The sequence below is a fragment of the Hypanus sabinus genome, chromosome 13, assembly GCF_030144855.1.
Source record: "Hypanus sabinus isolate sHypSab1 chromosome 13, sHypSab1.hap1, whole genome shotgun sequence".
NCBI classification, from domain to species: Eukaryota; Metazoa; Chordata; class Chondrichthyes; order Myliobatiformes; family Dasyatidae; genus Hypanus; species Hypanus sabinus.
The window spans coordinates 12,838,722-12,857,910 of NC_082718.1; the positions used below are offsets into that span (position 1 = coordinate 12,838,722).

The 19,189-nt window shown below is 40.9% G+C and overlaps 2 protein-coding genes across 3 annotated transcripts in view; one reads left to right on the top strand and one right to left on the bottom strand.

Annotated features, from left to right (window-relative positions):
* Positions 1-19,189, bottom strand: part of LOC132403449 (C-type lectin mannose-binding isoform-like) — a 122,569-nt gene that overhangs the window by 89,130 nt on the left and 14,250 nt on the right. The gene's annotated exons all lie outside the window — the stretch shown is intronic.
* Positions 1,763-17,215, top strand: LOC132404304 (alpha-N-acetylgalactosamine-specific lectin-like). The gene is made up of 3 exons (XM_059988476.1): positions 1,763-1,996; positions 10,585-10,725; positions 16,967-17,215. Exons 1-3 carry the CDS (start codon positions 1,856-1,858, stop codon positions 17,213-17,215), a joined length of 531 nt encoding a protein of 176 aa, XP_059844459.1. The 5' UTR covers positions 1,763-1,855.

Genomic DNA, 19,189 nt, shown 5'->3' on the forward strand with positions numbered 1-19,189 from the left:
AGATGAAGGCACAAGGAAGGATCTCCACAGTGTTCGCAATGGTACAGTGGTATATGAGGTAGTCCTAGAACCAGGAAATAGAAAGGTTGTAGTTGTGTTTGATTTGTTAATTTAATTAACACACTTCACCTCTCCAAAATATGAAAATGTTGCAGATGGTAACACTTAATCAATGTGCCCCAACTAGATAGAATGAGGTCCTCTGAGGGAATGAGACAGGACAGGTGACAGAGTGAGAGTAGGGGAACACTTTGGATCAAGTGATCATGATCTCATTGCAGTTGTCCTTTGCTCCTTGAAAGATATCATAAAAACCTTTTATATCTTCTTCACTATTATCAGCTGTTGGGGCAAATACTACAATTATTGGCTTCCTGGCAGGATTCTGTCTGATAATGCTCATATCTCATCAGATTTTTGCTTATTTCAGCATCTAGTATTAATCCCGGACCTTGTTCCTGTTTATCATCACTTGAATAGGCCAGTTTGTATTAATCAGAATTGAAATATCCACTCCCATTGAAATATCACTCCCATTGTCTCGCACACTCCCATGATGTTGACTACAAGCAAGAGAAAATCCGTAGATGTTGAAATCTGAGCAACACGCACAAAATTTTGAAGGAACTTAGCAGGCCAGGCAGCATCTATGGAAAAAAGTACAGTTTTTCGTAGATTCTGATTGGCCTGCTGAGTTCCTCCAGCATTTTGTGTGTGTTGCCCATGATGCTGATTTTCAAACATTCCATTTCTTGTTTTCCATTCTCTAGCTTTCAGCTTGATAAAGAATTCTCACATTCCATGCCGCTATTTTGATGGCAACTTTGTTGTGGACAGTACCCTGATGGTGTAGTCTCACCTGTCACGAGTGACTGTCTCTATTGAGTGCGGGGTCTTTGCCTGTGAGGCAGACCCCCTTCACACTGTTACTCTTATTCTTTTCACTATCCACAGCCATGATTATTCGTGTCAATTTCTCATTTCTAATGAATTATCTACCTGCGGAAAAAAAACTTTTAAAATGGGTTGTATTTTAGTAGGCCTACAGTGCTCTCCAGAAAGTTACATTTGTAACTTGTACACTTGTAACTACAGGAGCTCACCTTTAACCATGTCTCTGGTTTCAGATGTCTGTAGTTGGGAATAGTCTCTCACAACCACCCAATCCATGCCATTCATTATACAGTGGGTCTCTATCAAGTCTTCATTCCACCTCCTCTGCACCAGGGAAACAAACCAAATCCATCTAATCCCTTTTCAGATTGAAACACTCCACCTCGGACTGTGTCCTGGTGAATCTCCCCTGCACCCTCCCCTGTGCATAATATGAACACCTGATCTCCAGGTGTTGACTAAACAGATATTTTATAAAGTTGTTTCTCTTGGATCTTTCTGAATCAATCACGTGGGACGTTTTCAAACACTTCGTTAAATCCATGTTTGCCACATCAAATCTGCTATCCTCACTGACCCTTGATTGGAGACCCCCCCCAAAAAAAATTAATTCCTCATCAGATACAATGGTCTTTTAACAAAATGCTTTATCCTAGATTAACCTGTCAACTCAAAATCAATTTTTTCCATTCCTTTGACCTGTTTATAAACATTTCCCCGTCACCAGTGTCAGGCTGTGATCTGAAGTTGTCTGGTTTCCCACTGCCCCTATTGCAGAGGTGCCCCTTCGGAAGCCCCTCATTTTTCTGGTACCAGGAAATGCACAAAGAGCATTGACCAACATCTTTGTATTGATAGAATTTCTGGTGTACGACTATTTGGAATTGGTGCTATAAATTTTCCTTTAATTAATCCATTTGGTTTAACACTTAATACCTGTTCCTATGTCTGATCTGTTTAAATGAAAGGGAAAACCATTTGCTTGGAGTTGGAGGAGCCACTGAGCAAACCTCAAGACTGTGATGAAGGCTGGTTTTATTTTCCTTCTCTCAACTCCTGTTATCGGTATTTCAATGTCACAAGGACATGGCAAGAAGCTGAGGTAAGTCACTGAAACCCAAAGATTCTCTGGAGGCCCAGGGAATACTGGTCCCTGCTGGTTCACTCCCATGATTTCACAGTACAGCCTCTTGTGAATTGTCCGTGTTGAGTCTTTGTGTTCCAGGATGCACTTCTCTGCAGCCATGGGCTCTGGTTCTATCAGTCAATGAGTGAAAAATTGGGAATTTGGTCCATAAAGCCATAAGACAGAGGATCAGAATTAGGCCATTCAGCCCATTGAGTTTGCTCTGCCATTCCATCATGGCTAATTTATTTTCTCTCTCAACCACATTCTCCTAGCTTCACCTCATAATCTTTCATGCCCTGATTAATCAAGAACCTAACAAACTTTGCCTTATATATACCCAATAACATTGCCTACACAGCTGTCCAAATTCCACAGATTCAACACCTTCAGGCTAAAGAAATTCCTTATTCATCTCTGTTACAAATGGTTGTCCCACAATTCTGAAGCTGCATCCTCTGGTCCTCAACTCCCTCACCATAGAATACATCCTCTCCACATCCACTGTATATAGGCCTTACAGTATTTAATAGGTTTCAATAAGAAACCCCCTCATTCTTCTAAATTACAGTGAGTACAGGCCCAGTAATTCAAACACGCCTCATATGTTAATCATTTCATTAATGTGATCATTCTCATGAACCTCCTCTGGAAACTTTGAAACGCCAGTACATTTTTTCTAAGATTGAGGAACCCAAAACACTCACAATACTCCAAATCCAATCTGACCAGTACTTTATAAAGCCTTAGCATTTTGTCTTTGCTTTTGGATTCAAGTCCTCTTTAAAGGAATACTATCATTGCATTTGCCTTCCTCGCCATGGACTCAACCTGCAAGATAAATTTTAGGGAATCCTGCAGAAGAACTCTCAAATCCCTTTGCACCTCTGATTTTTGAATTTATAACAAGAAAAGAAATGGTCCAAACACCACACACCACTCATCACCGCGGACTACTGAAAAAGACCCCCTTTATTCCCACTCTTTGCCTCCTCCCAGTCAACCAATCTTCTATCCATGCCAATACTCTTCCTGTCATATTATGGTCTCTAATTTTGTTAAATGTGTGGCAACTTATCAAAGGCCTTAAGAAAATCCAAATGAACAAAATCTACTGACTCTCTGTTGTCTATTCTGCCTGCTTTTCTCAAAGAATTCCAAATTTTGTCCTTTAGAGTACCATACTGACTTTGGCCTATTTTATCAAATGCCTTCATGTACCCAAAAACCTCATCTTTATTGACAGATTCCAATATCATTCCAAACACTGTTCAGGCTCACTCACTTATAATTTCTTCTGCCTCCCTCCCTTCTTAAAGAGAGAAGTCACATTTGCAATTTTCCATTCTCAGTAACTATTCCAGAAACTAGTGATTCTTGAAAGTCTACACAATCTGATTGACTATCTCTTTCAGAACCCTGAGGTGCAGTCCACCTGGTCCAGGTGACTATCTATCTTCAGACTTTTCAGCTTCCCTAGCAACTCTCCTTAGTAATAGCAAAGTCTCCCTGGCACTCTCAACATTTCTAGCACTGCTTGTCTTCTACAGTGAAGACTGCCCAAAAATATTTCATAAGTTCATCCACCATTTCTTTGTCCCACATTATTACCTTTCCCGCATTCTTTTCCAGAATCCAGACATCTTTCTTTTACTCTTTATATGAATGAAAAACGTTAAGCATCCTCTTCATGTTATTGTCTGTCTTATCTTCGTTTTTCATCTTTTCTCTCTTTATAACTATTTTGGTTGTTTTTAAAATCTTCCCAATCCTCTACCTTCCCAATAATATTTGCCCTCTCTTTTGCTTTTATACCCTCTTTGCCATGCATTGCCAGATACAGTTGCCTCATCCTTGCCATAGAACAGATCTTCATCTTTAGAATGTATCTTCACTTTGCCTTTTAAATACACCTGAGAAACACCAGCCATTGCTGCTCTGTTGCCATCCCTGCTAGTGACCCTTTCTATTCAACTTTGTCCAGTTCCTCCCTCATGCCTTTGTAAACCTCTTTACTCCATTGTAATGCTGATGTAGCTTGCATTATCTTCTCCTTCTCAAACTGGAGGGTGATCTTTTCTTTTCATATTTTGATCACTGCCTCCTGAGGGTTTATTTACCTTAATCTCCCTAATCAAATCTGAGTTACTAGATAAAGTCAGATCCTGAACTGCCATTCTCCTGAAGGTTCTGAGTTCCTCCAGCATTTAGTGCGTGTTGCTTGGATTTCCTGTCACAACCATGGATTTAGCAGTGCAGTAGATACGACAATTATGCTCGTGAATATGCTTGTGTCAGCTAATTAATATTTCATTGTGCTAGTATTCAACTCTGTACTTGTGGTCGTAGAGCTTGACAAGACTTGGACACAACACAGCAACACTTCGCTGCCTGTTTGCATTCAGCCTTTCCTGAGATGAGACTCTGAAGTCTATTTGTTTGATTCTGAGTTGTTCTTTTCAGCCGTAGTGTAGACTTCATTTTTCATTTGACAGTTTTAGCTAATGCCCCTGTTTGGCCTGGTGTTTATTGTTCTCTTATCTCTTTAACACTGTTCTCATTAAAGTCTGTGAAATATTGACTTGCTTCAGTGGCTCCCACTCCGCACTTGGGCTATATCCCAAACCTGGTGGCACCTGCAGATTTTCTCTCATTTGTCATTGGATTACTGCACCACAAAGTCTCTTGCAGAGATGCCTACCCAGAAGAAGTTTAAAACTTCCCTTTGATAGGAGTTCGGTGAAACCCTCTCTCACTCTGTGGCCCTCCGAGTCTTCAACTACTAGCTTATCAGACCCACTACTACAGCCATGTATCCTTCTTGGGAACTTGTCTTCGCCACCAGCTTTTAGATTTGGACCTTCTGAGGATCCCATGTGCTCATATTCAACTGATTGCTTCTCCCACCGCCACACTTTCCACCATGAGGAAGTACCTAGTGCCCCTACCCCAGTCACTTCCACTGCCTGCAGTGGAACCTGTCCTCTACTTTGTCCTCCACTGGATCCACATTTTTGATCACCAGATCTTTGACTTTCTCATGCCTTGCAAAGATCGGAAGATCACCCTTCTACAGAACCTGCTGATTCCTATGGTGGCAGGCCTGGACATCTCCAGACTGTGATCCCTGCTACTGACCTCAATGGCTCTAACAACCCAGAGCAAACTCACAACCCGGACTTCACCGCCATCAATGCAGGTTCCAATGACCTCGGACACCTCCAAAGTGCTGATTGCGCAACCCCCCAACTCCGACTTCGGCCTTGACCTCCAGACGCTGCTGCTGGGACCCCCATCTCTCCTCCCCCCACCACCACTCTGCAATCCCCTCTCTCTCAGGTGCCGCCATCAGCTCTTGGTCCTCTGGTCCTCCCATCTTCCTCTCTCCCTACCATCCCTGAACACCCCAAACCTCCCTTCTCCTCAGTCACTACCACCCTTCAATAGCTCTAACAACTCTCACCCTGCCCTCAAATCTACCTGGCCCATTTCCAACACCTCTCTCCCCTTTCTCAATCTCTCTGTTTCTAACTCTGGAGACAGCTTACCAACTGATATCTACTATAAACCCATGGACTCTCACAGCTACCTGGTCTAAATCTGTTCCCACCCTGTTACTTGTAAAAATGCCATCCCCCTCCCAGTTCCTCCATCTCCACTGCATCTGCTCTTAGAATGAGGCATTTCATTCTAGAACTAAAGAGATGTACTCCTTTTTTAAAGAATGGCTTCCCTTCCTCGAACATCAATGCTATCCTCAACTGTTTCTTCCATTTCATGCATGTCTGCTCTTACACCAAGCTCCTGTCATCCCACCAGGGATAGGATTCCTTTTGTTCCCACCAGCCTTTGCATCCAGCACATAATTCTCCACAAATTCTGCCATTTCCAATGGGATCCTATCACCAAACACTCCTTTCCCTCCATGCCACATTGTGCTTTCTGCAGGAATCACTCCCTTTGTGACTCCTTTGTCCATTCATCCCTCCCCACTAATCTCCCCACTGATCTCCCTCCTGTCACTTATTCTTGCAAGCAGAACAAGTGCTACACCTGCCCCTATACCTCCTCCCTCACCACCATTCAGGGCGCCAAACAGTCCTTCCAGGTGAGGCAACACTTTACCTGTGAGTTTGTTGGAGTCTTATACAGCATCCAGTACACCTAGTGTATCCTCCTGGATATCGGTGAGACCTGACGTAGATTGGGATACTGCTTCACTGAGCTCCTACAGTCCGTCTGCCAGAAAAAGCAGGATCTCCTAGTGGCAACCTAGTTTATTTCCAACTCCTTGCTGAAGTGTTTTGGCCTGAAATGTCAACTGTGCTCTTCTCCACAGATGCTGCCTCGCCCGCTGAGTTCCTCCAGAATTTTGCATGTGTTGCTTGCTATTCCACTAGTGGGCTCAATTACAAGCTGCTCAAATATGCATTCTGCAAATTCCCTCTCTTGGGATCCAGCAATAACCTGACTTCCCAATCAACATGCATATTGAAATCTCCATGATTATTGCAACATTGCCCTTTTAACAGACATTTTTTATCTCACAATTTAATTTGTATCCCACATATCGGCTACAATTTGGAGGCCTGTATATAACTCCCATCAGAGTCTTTTTACCTTTACAGATTCTGAATTGTTTTCACAGGGATTCTGCATCTTCTGATTCTATGTCAGCTCTTTTCAAGGATTTGATTTCACTTTTTGCCAACAGAGCCATCCCAACCCTTTTGCCTACTTGCCTGTCATTTCAATGCAATGTGTGTCCTTGGATGATAAGCTCCTAACTATAGTCTTTCAGTCACAACTCAGAAATGCCCGACAATCTCCAACTGTGCTATAAGATTATTTACCTTATTCTGTACACTGCGTGCATTCAAATACAGTACCTTCAGTCCTGTATTCATCATCTAATTTGACTTTTGGGCCCTCATTACAATTGAAGTCATCCTACTGACTGGAATTTTGCCCTGTCATCTGCCTGACATTCCTTACAGTCTCATTCAATTCACACAGTATCTACTTGTATACCAACTTCCATCCTTAGCCCGATCATTTTGGTTCACATCCCCCTGCCAAATTATTCAAACACTCATCAACATCTCCAGCAAACTTGCCTACTAGGATTTTGATCCCCTTCAAGTTCAGGTACATTCAATCCTCTTTGTATAGGTCATACTTTCCCCAGAAGAGATCCCTGTGCCGATTCATCAGCCACACATTTATAGCCAAATTATCCTATTCTTACCCTTGCTGGTATGTGGCACAGAGAGAATCCAGAGCTTACCACCCTGAAGAATCTGCTTTTCAGCTTTCTTCCTAACATCCTATATTCTCTCTTCAGGACCTCCTCCCTTTTCCTATCTCTGTCTTTGGTATGAATATGTAGCACAACTTCTGGTTGTTCACCCTCTCCCTTTAGACTAAGTTCATAAGACCATAAGATATAGGAGCAGAGTTAGGCCATTCAACCCATCGAGTCTGCTCCATCATTTCATCACAGCTGATCCCAGAGCCCATTCAACCCCATACACTTGCCTTCTCCCCATATCCTTTGATGCCCTGACCAAAAAGGAAATGATCAACTTCCACCTTAAATATACCCATAGATTTGGCCTCCACCAAAGTCCGTGGCAGAGCATTCTACAGATTCAATACCATCTGGCTAAAAAATTCTTCCTTACCTTCGTTCTAAAAGGTCACCCCTCAATTTTGAGGCTGTGCCCTCACCAGAGGAAGCATTCTCTCCACATCAACCCAATCTAGTCCTTTGAACATTTGGTAGGTTTCAGTGAGATCCCCCCGTATTCTTCTAAGTTCCAGTGACAACAAGCAAAAGCTGCCAAACGCTCCTCATATGTTAACCACTTCATTCCCAGTATCATCCTTGTGAACCTCCTCTGGAATCTCTCCAATGACAACACATCCTTTCTGAGATATGGGGCTCAAAGCTGTTGACAATACTGTAAGAGTGGCCTGACTAGTGTCTTATAAAGGCTCAGCATTATCTCCTTGCTTTTATATTCTTTTCCCCTGGAAATAAATGCCAACATTTTATTTCCCTTCTTTATCACAGACTCAATCTGTAAATTAACCTTCTGGGAGTCTTGCATAAGGACTCCCAACTCCCTCTGTACTTTTGATGTTTGAACGTTCTCCCCATTTAGACAAAAGCCTGCACTATTGTCCCTTTTACCCAAATGCATTACCTTACATTTCTCAACACTATACATTTTGCTGATTTTTTGCCCATTCTTTCAATTGGTCTGAGTCCAGCTACAATCGCATTACTTCCACAGCACTACCTCCAACTATCTTTTTACCATCCTCAAACTTTGCCATAAAGTCATCCATTATCCAAATTCCATTATCCAAATCAATGACTATGTGAAAAGTCGTGGTCCCAATGCTGACCCATGAGGAACACCACTGGTCACTGGTAGCCAACCAGAAAAGGCCCCCCTTTATTTCCACTCACTGCTTCCTGCCTGTATCTGCTATTCATGTCAGTAACTTTCCTATAATGCCATAGGATTTTATCTTGTTAAGCAGCCACGTGTGTGGCACCTTATCAAATGCCTTCTGAAAATCAAAGTAAATTACATCCATTGCCTCTTCTTAGTCCACCTTGATTTTATTTCCTTGACGAACTGTAACATATTTGTCAGGAAAGATTTCCCTTCACAGAAACGATGCTGACTTTGACTTTCTGCTCTAACGTCATCCCCACCAGTATACTCCTCCAATCCACCTGGGCAAGCTCCTCTCTCATTTCCTCTATTCCATTGTGATACTGATACATGGGAGCTATGCTTCTCCCTCTCAATCTGCAGTATTAACTCAATCATATTATGATCACTGTCTTCTCAGCATTCCTTTACATTAAGCTCCCTAATAAGACCTGGGTTATTACACAACACCCGAACGAAGATAGCTTTTCCCTGAGTAGCCTCAAGGACAAGCTGCTCTAAAAAAGCCATCTCATATGCATGCATTGAACAAATTTCTTCTCTTGTGACCTGATACCAATCTGATTTTCCCAATTTTCTTGCTTACTGATATCCCCCATTACACTTGTGACATTACCCTTATTACCAGCCTTTTCCAGCTTCCTTTGCAGTCTCAACTCCACAACTTGGCTGCTATTTGGAGGCCTATATATGATTTCCATAATGTTTTTTTCACTCTTGCATTTTCTTAATTCCAGCCACAAATATTCAACATTGTCTGACGCTCTGCAACCTCTTTCGAAAGATGTAATTCCATCGCTTACCAACAGAGCTACACAACCACCTATGCCTTTCCTGCCTGTCCTTTTGATACAAAGTATAACCTTTGATGCTGAACTCCAAACTAAGGCCTTCTTTCAGCCATGACTCAGTGATGCCCACATTGTCATACCGACCAATCTCTAATTGTGCCACAAGTTCATCCACATTATTCTGAATACTATGCACATTTAAATAAATCACTTCTGGTCCTGGATTCTTCGACTTTTTGAATTTTACGTCTGTGGTATAATTTAACTCTTTGCTCTGTCTGCATTTGCACCCAATCATTGGCTTGTCCTTCCTTACATTCATGCAACAGCACTCATCTATATTTAAATCTGCTGGCTCATCCTCACCACTATCATACTGGTTCCCATCCACCACCATATTAGTTTAAGCCACTCCCAATCTGCCCACAAGAATACTGGACCCCTCCGATTCAGGTGCAACCCATTCCTTTTGTAAAGGTCCCACCTGCTCCAGAAGAGGTCCCATTATTAAGAAAACTGAATCACTGCCCTCTGCTCCAATTCTTCAGCCAAGTGTTTACCTGCCACCTCATTCTATTCCTATCCTCACTGTTGCATGGCACAGGCAGCAGTCCCAAGGTTACTATCCTTGAGGTCCTGCTTCTCAGCTTCCTTCCTCACTCTGACTCAGACCACTCCAATGAGTGCTCACGCAATGACTACACCGCCAGATGGTACCCGCCATTTATGGAAATTGGGTTTTTAAAACTCTTCACCAGACTTCTATAGAAACACTTCTCCTGTGACTCCTGTTGAAAAAACATCCTGTTCATTAAAACTCTTCATCAGACTTCCATGGGTATGCTTCTCCTGCATCTGCGCAGTACTCCAATTATTGAATGTGACCCAGTCTGAGATGACCCTGACCCTGGTATCTGGGAGGGTATATACTATCTGGGTATCTCTTTCATATCCCACAGAATCTGCATCCTGCTCCTCTAATTATGGAATCCCCTCCTCTTCACCATCCCCTCCACCACCTATCCTTTCTGAACCACAGAGCCAGACTTGGTGCCAGAGTCCTGGTTGCTGCGGTTTCCACGTGATAGGTTGTTCTTCCCCCAAGAGTAACCAAATCAGTATACTTACTATCGAGGGGAACTGAGGAGAAACTCCACAACCACCAGTTAACACAGAGCTGCTTTTGACACCAAACACTTTGAAGAAAAACGAGTCTGTTTAAGAAAGTTTCTAACATCAAGTCTGATGATTTACTGAGGGCCCAGTGTGAGGATTAAAGATAATGATACCCTTTTACTTATAGGAGTTCTGCAATCAACTCCCATATTATGGAAATCTGGCTACTGTGACCTCAGATGAACACAACACTTTCATTTCTAACGTGGTTCGTGCTGTGGATGCAAGCAAGCCTTGGACATGGATTGGCCTGAACGACATATGGAAGGTGAAGTTTATGATGACATGTTACATTGCCACCACAGACAGAATTACACCGTCCATCCTGCAGAGTAACAGGGGTCTGGCAGTGTGGGGGTTAAGTTACTGGGTGTATCCTAATGATCCAGGGACACGAGTTTGAATTCCATCTCAGCAGTCTAAGGATGTGGATCAAAGCAAATAAAATCCAATAAATACTGAGTAAAACAGTACTATCAGCAATGGAACTACCAGACTGTTGTAAAACCTCATCAGGTTCACTTGTTCTTCAGGGTGATGAATCTGCAATCCTTCCCCAGCCTAGCCTCACTGTGACTCCAGAGCTCCATCAATGTGTTGATTCTGAAATGGTTAAAGCATGATCGGGGAAGGGCAATGGAATCTGGTCTGACCAATGTCACTATGCCTGTGAACAAATAAAAGCACAGATGTTTATATCCCTGTTTCTCTCCAGATAAACTCCTCTCTCCCTCCTTCAGTGTGACCTTTCTTTCTCATTCATGAATGATGTGTCTTTGTTTTCCTCACCAATCACTGACCCCAGTGAGTCACATCCTAAACAGTCTGGAGAAAAGGATTTCTCATGAGAAACCTGCTGGATTGATCAGTGACTCTCCTACATTTATGGCCATTCACCACAAATGGAAACATTTCTCCATGTTAACCCTGTTGAATCTTCACAGTTTCGAGGATCCAGTGAGCTTCATGTCCACTCCACACACAATCATCTGGCTTTAACATCCACATTTTAATTGTAGCTGTTGCTCTACAGTTAGAGCAGTTTGCCATTCAGAGAGAGAGAGAGAGAGAGAGAGAGAGAGAGAGAGAGATCACACTCAATTACTGAGGGATGACAAGGCACAAGTTTGCTTAACATCAATTGATAAGTATGACTTCTCATTTCTGGTACTGTCCCTGCAAACGTGTTCTCACATTCAGTAGTGTCTCTGTACTGTTATGATACAGCAAAAATGAATATATAATTGAGACAGGTTTTTTATAAAAAATAAAATATTTATTAAACACTGCTAAAAAAAACCCAAAAGTAAACAAACAACAAATTTAACTGGAAGTCGGCTGCTATACGGCAGCTTGAACAGTTCTTAAAGCAAGAAATGTTCTTTAAAGTTCTTTACAGTTCTTTAAAGTATTATTACAAAAGTCCAAAATGGTTTACGGTCAGCTAGGAAAGTCTTTCCTTGAAGTAATAAATTCTCTTTTGTGACGTTATTGCTGATCCCAGCCGAAGTATGCCTTGCCCAAAGAATTTATGATGGAGTAAATAAAATGGCTTAAAGGTACTGACCTTTCCATGGTGAAACTCTGCATCCAACTCTTTCTGCTTTCAGAATGCAGGAGCTATCTTGGATTGCAGGTTACTAATTCCTTCCAAAGGAGGATCAAATAAGGTTGAACCTGTTTACTGCCGACAACACCAACTTTCCTTGATTCTTCGGCTTCCCGAACTTCAATACATCTTCACTCTCTGACTGGACTTTAACTGGCAGTGATTTTCAGAACTGCCGGCACGATTCTTACAGTAGAAATTAAAACACCACTTTTAAAATAAAACTGCGTCATAAAATCAAATACGCAGCAGAACGGAGTCACCGATGACTTAAACCATGAAATTAACATGCATCACAGGGAGGGGTTCTCCTTTTATACCCTGTTGAGAAAACTATCACATGACCTCTTACTGGTGGGAAAATTACATCACTCCACCATCACAAGACCATTACATCATGCCCAGCAGAGCCTCAATTACATCATGGTCATGTGATGGACATAGGATCACCATGGATATGTAACACCTCCCTCCAAAAAAATTTAGTCCGTCATGAACAAAAATTTAACAATTAACTACTTACAAAAAGAAAATACAAATGTATAAAATTTACAAACATACACAGTATGCATAGTATTATCACACAGCACCTTACACAGCAGTGTTACAAATATTAAAATATCACTCCATAAAAAAATTACATGGTACATTCAACATTGAGATATACAATCTTCAATCACATTATGTTTGCCTTTTATATGGGTTATCAAAATATTGTACTCCTGTAACATTAAACTTTCATTGCTAAATTGGAGTTTAATGTATTTCCCTAACCATTTTCCTTAACCAAGCCCAGACCTACACTACAACTGAGGTAGGTCACAGTGGCATTTTCACTTCTGGCTAAGCTAATAGTTAAGTTAGCTTTAAAAGCCTTTCAAGTAGTTTCTCCACGACAGTAATTCACTTCTGGCTAAGCTAATAGTTAAGTTAGCTTTAAAAGCCTTTCAAGTAGTTTCTCCACGACAGTAATGTGTGCTTCCCAAGTATCATTTCCTGTAGCTATATCGACAATATAGGCATCTTCAACATCTACATTGTGTGAAGCTACTGGGGTTCTTTTAGGAATGTCTAGAAATAAATGTCTATATTTAAAAATTAATTGCTTCATCCGCTGCTTCTGCTCTGGCAGTAAATGAGCTAATCTCTCATCAATATTTTCCAGAATGGTTGAGTTTGGTAATCTGATAGAAACAAATTGGGCATAGAATGAGTTTCTATGTTGGGTTTAGAATGAGTTTCAGATGAATCATCCATTATGTTCCTAGTGAGATGAAACTCATTATTATTGACCACAACAGTCATAGTAGCAGACTGTTTCTCATAATATGGTTTTATCATATTTATATGGCAAAGTTGTATTGGCCTTCTATGATCTGGAGTTTTTATCACATGATCCACATCATTGATTTCATAAGGACCATTAAAGTTGGCTTGTAAAGGATTCATTTGCAGTGGGAAAGGAACCAGCGCCTTATCTCCAGGATTAGATGTGCTCATCCTAGCTTCTTTATCGTACCAGGATTTCATTTTCTCCTGAGCCAATTTTACATTTTCCCTGGCTAACCTACAAGCTTTATGTAATCTGTCCTTAAATTTTAAAACATAGTCCAGCAAATTAGTGTGTACCTCTTTATTAATCCATTGCTCTTTTAATAAAGCCTAAGGTCATCAAACACTATTCCCAAATACAAGTCCAAATGGACTGAAACCTAATGATTCTTGTACCAACTCGCTTACTGCAAATAGAAATAAGTATATACCCTCATCCCAATCATTTTCATTTTCCACACAATACATCCTAATCATAGTCTTGAGGGTAGAATGAAACCTCTCCAAGGCACCTTGTGATTCTGGATGGTATGCAGACGAAGTAATTTGCTTAGCTCCCAATTTATAAACTAACTGTTGAAACAATCCAGACATAAAATTACTACCTTGATCAGATTGTATTTCCTTAGGTAACCCAAAGTAACTAGACAATTTTATAAGAGCCTTTGTTACAGTTTTAGTTGTTATATTCCTAAGTGGTATTACCTCTGGAAACCTAGACGCAGTGCACATGATAGTCAGCAAGTACTGAAAACCAGTTTTTGTTTTTGGTAATAGACCTACACAATTTACAATAATTTTATAAAACGGTTCACCGAATGCTGGAGTAGGTTGCAGTGGGGCCACTGGAGTAACTTGATTAGGTTGACACACAATTTGGCAAATATGACATGTTCTGCAAAATGTTGCCACATCTTTTCTTAAACCAGTAAACAAGGTTTAAAATCTTGTCTGCAGTTTTCCTCACCACTTGATGTCCACCCAAGGGCACACTATGGGCTAAAGTTAAAACCTCATTTCGATAAACTTTAGGAACAACTACCTGGTGAACAATATTCCATTCATCACTTGCAGGATTTGTAGGTGATCACTTCCTCATCAATACTCCTTTCTCAAAATAATATCCTACAGACACCTTATCAATTTCACTATCTAGAAGAGCTTGTTCTTCTAGATAATCTCAGGGTCTGTACTCTGCTCTGCTATCATCTCCTTCCACGACAGAGACAAATCTTCATGGTCAGACTTACTCCAAAAATCTTGTTCAAACAATGAAGGTAAGAAAGTTTATGACACATCCTCAAAACTCGAATCCTGAGTGGAACAGTCATGGGTAACAACTTCATCCTGCATATCAAACTTCTTAGCCATAGCTCGAGTTACAACACAGGAAGAATCTGTTAGAAAAATAAAGTTCCTCTGACTTTATTGTCAAATGCACTTCAGGAAAAGCTTGTCCACCTGCCAAGTCATTACCTAACAATAAACAAATATCCTTCACAGGTAAGCTAGGTTGTAGTCCTACTTTAACAAGTCCTGTAACTAACCCTGAGTTTAAATTTACTTCATGCAGATGTACTTCATGCAGAAGGGTACTCCCACCACCTCACATATAATTTACCTCACCAGTATCGGACTCATCATTGAACTTTAACACAGTTTGACATCAGTGATTGAGAAGCTCCAGTATCCCTAAGGATTTTTATTGGCACTGGAGTAGATTCTTCTTTCAAGGATACAAACCCTTTGGTTATAAAATGATCATATCCCTTCCTAACTTGGTCAGACACTAACAAAGCTTAATTTGTGTTCATTGAACCCTGTGAATTTACAGGTGTTTCACTATGTTGCACACAAGCATCTGGGACTGCTTCCTTCTCCTTCTTTCTCAATCCAAAACTGTTAGCAATTACGTGACCAGGTTTCTTACAGTAATTACAAATGGGGCAAAACTGTCTTTCCTTCACAGGTTTTCCTTCCTCCTTACCTTTCTCACTAACTTCTGATTTAATTTCTGGTTTCCCTTTATTCTCTGCATCATTTTTCCTTTTAAAAATTCTGCCCTGAGGAAATATATTCTTGTGAATTAAAGCATACTTATCAGCTAATTTAGCAGAGTCCTGCAATGTAGCCCTGTCTCTCTCATTTAAGTATGTTTTTAGTTCATCAGGGATGCTCCTTTTAAATTCCTCTATTAAAATCAGCTCTTTCAATTTATTATACTCCCCATTTACATTTTCAGAGGAAACCCATCTCTCAAAACACACAGCTTTATCATAGGCAAATTCCACGTAAGTTTTATCCACAAATTTCTTCAAATTTCTGAATCTTTCTCTATGTGCTTCTGGGACTAATTCATACGCCTTTAATATGTGCAATTTCACAGTATCATAATCAAGTGCTTGCTCAGCAGTTAAAGCTGTATAAACCTGCTGTGCTTTGCTTTTAATTACACTCTGTAACAACACTGACCATTTCTCTTTTGGAAACTCTGAAATCAGAACAATAGTTTCAAAATGTTGAAAATATTTCTCTACTTCTGTTTCACTAAATGGAGGGACCAATTTAATTTCTGGACTAACAACAAATGTTTTCCTAAGACCAGCGGACTGATGCTCGGATCTTAATTCCACCATCACAAGTTCAAATTCCCTCTTTATTTTCAGCTTCTCATCAACTTAGTTCCAAATTAGCTTCCAATTGCTTATGTTTTAATTCAGCTTCTATTCTCAGCTTTTCTCATGCTACTTGTTTCAGCTGTAACTGGATCACTGCTTTACTCACAGGGAACTGATCTAAAATTGTTACATCAAAAACACCCGAATCTATGTAGAGTTCCGCGATTTTTCTCTGAATTACAGGCTTTGTTGCAAACTTCAAAATACCTTTAAGTTCCAACCTACTAGTAATCTCAGATACATCACTCTTTTTCATCTTTGCTAGTAACTTCGCATCTGGTGATTCCAGGAAGTTGTCAATATTCATTGTTGCTGAATACCACTCACAAGCCAATCAAACAAAAGAATTGGGTATTCCCCTTTTCCAAAACACCGATGGATAATTAAACAAACATTTAAACTCAAAACTTGATTCAGATCGCACGAGCTCCCAATGGTACATAACAGTACCCTATTCAAATGCTGGAGACCAGAACTGTATGCAGGAACTGAGTGTGTCGTAAATTTTCCTGCCTCAAATTCACATTTGGTTTTGTTGTCTGTGTCCATCCATGTGCAGTCATTTTAAGCTCTTCTGTCATTTGTTCCTCTGGTGTTTGTGAGATCAGACTGTGTATTTTGCCCAATGACTCATTGTCTGAGTTGGCATTGATCCTTCTCCCTGACTGTTACTCTCAGATCCGGTTTCTTTTGTTACAAGGATTCTGTTACTTCCATGAGATTTCCCCCACCCTGACAGTCTGTCATTTAAAACCCATTCACTGCCCAGTTTGTCCTGGCTGCTCGTATTCAGGTCTCACTCTGACTCAGGTCCAGCTCCTCCCTGTACCATTAAGTGACAGGTTACTCAGTGTTCCACACAGAAATAATCACTGATTTATATCCCACAGGAAGGGACGTTCTCATGGGTTGATGGAACTTCCTACACTTATAGAAATTGGATAGAAAGTCAGCCTGATGATTACCGTGGCAATGAAGACTGTGTGCACATTAAATTTACAAGTAAGTGTAGCAGTAAGAAAAATGTTATTTTCTTTGAAACAGACAAAAAGTCCTGCAGGAGCTCAGAAGGCCAGACAGCCTCTATAGAAAAGACTAAACTGTTGATGTTTCAGGCTGAGATACTTCATCAGGACTGACAAAAAAGGATGGAAAGACAGAATAAGAAGGTGGGGGGAGGAGAGGAAGAACTACAAGGTGGTCGGTGATAGGGAAAGCCAGGAGAGGGAGAGTGGTTACTTCAACCTTCCCCCTCTATCAGTTTCACCTATCACCTACCATCTTCTATTCCATCCTCCACTCCCCTCACCTTCTCACTCTGACCTGATCTTTTTTTTTCCAGTCCTGATGGAGGATTTTGGCACAAAATGTTAACTGCTGATTAATTTCTATAGATGCTGCTTGGCCTGTTGAGTCCTTTCACCGTTTTGTGTGTGTGCCTTGGATTTCTGACATTTGCAGATTGTCTCCTGTTTGTTATTTTGCTTGAAGTCCATTTCAGGCACAGTATTGAAGAAGCCTATCTCAATAGAAGGAATGAACAACCCCATGCTCAGCAGAATTGGACTCATTGCCCAGCAGTCTGAGGAGGATAAATGGGATGTAATACAGGGGTCAGGGGAACAGTCAGTGTATGAAGATGAAAAAACAGACATTGCTGGAAATATGAGATAAAACCAGCAATTTCACAAAACACTCAGCAGGTCAGGCAGCATCTATGCAGAGGACAACACAGTTAATATTTCATGTTGAAATCTTAGTCAAGTTTGGAGGATTGACAGTGTGACACTGCAGATAAAGAAACTCAAAGAACAAAGTTCAAAGTAAATTTAATATCATTTGCTTGTAGGCATTCACAGTAAATACAAGTAAGCACAATAGAATCAGTGAAAAGCTACTCAGAAAAATAATAGAGAACCACTGTGGAAAAGACAACAACAGTGCAAATAAAAAAGAAACAAAATATTAATAATAGATAAATAAGTAATAACTAATAGTGAAACCATGAGTTGTTGAACCTTTGAAAGCAATTCCGTGGGTCATGGAATCACTTTAGTGTTGGGATGAGTGAAGTTATCCACTCTGTTTTAGGAGCCTGATGGTTGAGGGGTAATAACTGTTCCTGATGATGTGCGACCTTAATCCATTCTGTTTGCAGCAGCAAGAAGAGAGCATGGCCTGGATGCTGGGAGTCATTAATAATGGAAGTTGTTTTCCTGCAACAGCACTGCTTGTAAATGTGCTCAGTGGTGGAGAGAGCATTATATGTGATGGACTGGGCACATCCACCTCCTTTAGTAGGCTTTTCAGTTCAAGGGCACTGGCGTTTCCATTCCAGGCTGTGATGCAACCTGTTGTGTATCTATCGAAGATTGTCAAAATTTTAGATGACATGCCAGATCTTCACAAACTTCTAAGAAAGAGATGCTGCTGTGCCTTCTTTGTAATGACATGTACATGTGGACACAGAACACATTCTTTGAAATGGTAATGCCAAGGAATATAAAGTTCCTGTCCTTCTCCATCTATGACTGGCTCATGTGCCTCCGGGTTCCTCCTCATCACATAGAGGAATAAAAACAGTGAAGTTGAAACCTGATACACGAGGTTCATCTTCTGCATTCCAGCAATTCCTCATTCTGCTCCCATTTGGAGGTCCATGAAATGTTGAGGACACAGTTTATTCCTGATGGGACTGCCATACTGTCCAGCCCACACAGGGAGTTCCAGCTCAGGATGAGCCCAGCCACTTCAGTTTGGAACAGACCAAATCCCCAGTGAATTTTGTTAGGCGGCAGGTTTCAGCAACACACACTCTGACTGCACATGGACCACAACAGGAAGTGTCTCCCTTTATTGACAAGGCAAACTCATGGATCGTGATCATGCTCATAGACACTGACTCAAAATGATGAAACATTTAGTTTAAACACAAAAAAGAAAATGCTGTAGGTGAGGCAGCATCTGTGGAGAGAGACATTGAGATATTATTTCTGTCAATGACCTTCCTGTTTCTCTGTCCACTCACGCTGCCTGACCAACTGAGTATTTCTTGAATTATTTTTAGATTTTCAGCATCTGCAACATTATACTTGTGGACTAACAGGTCAATG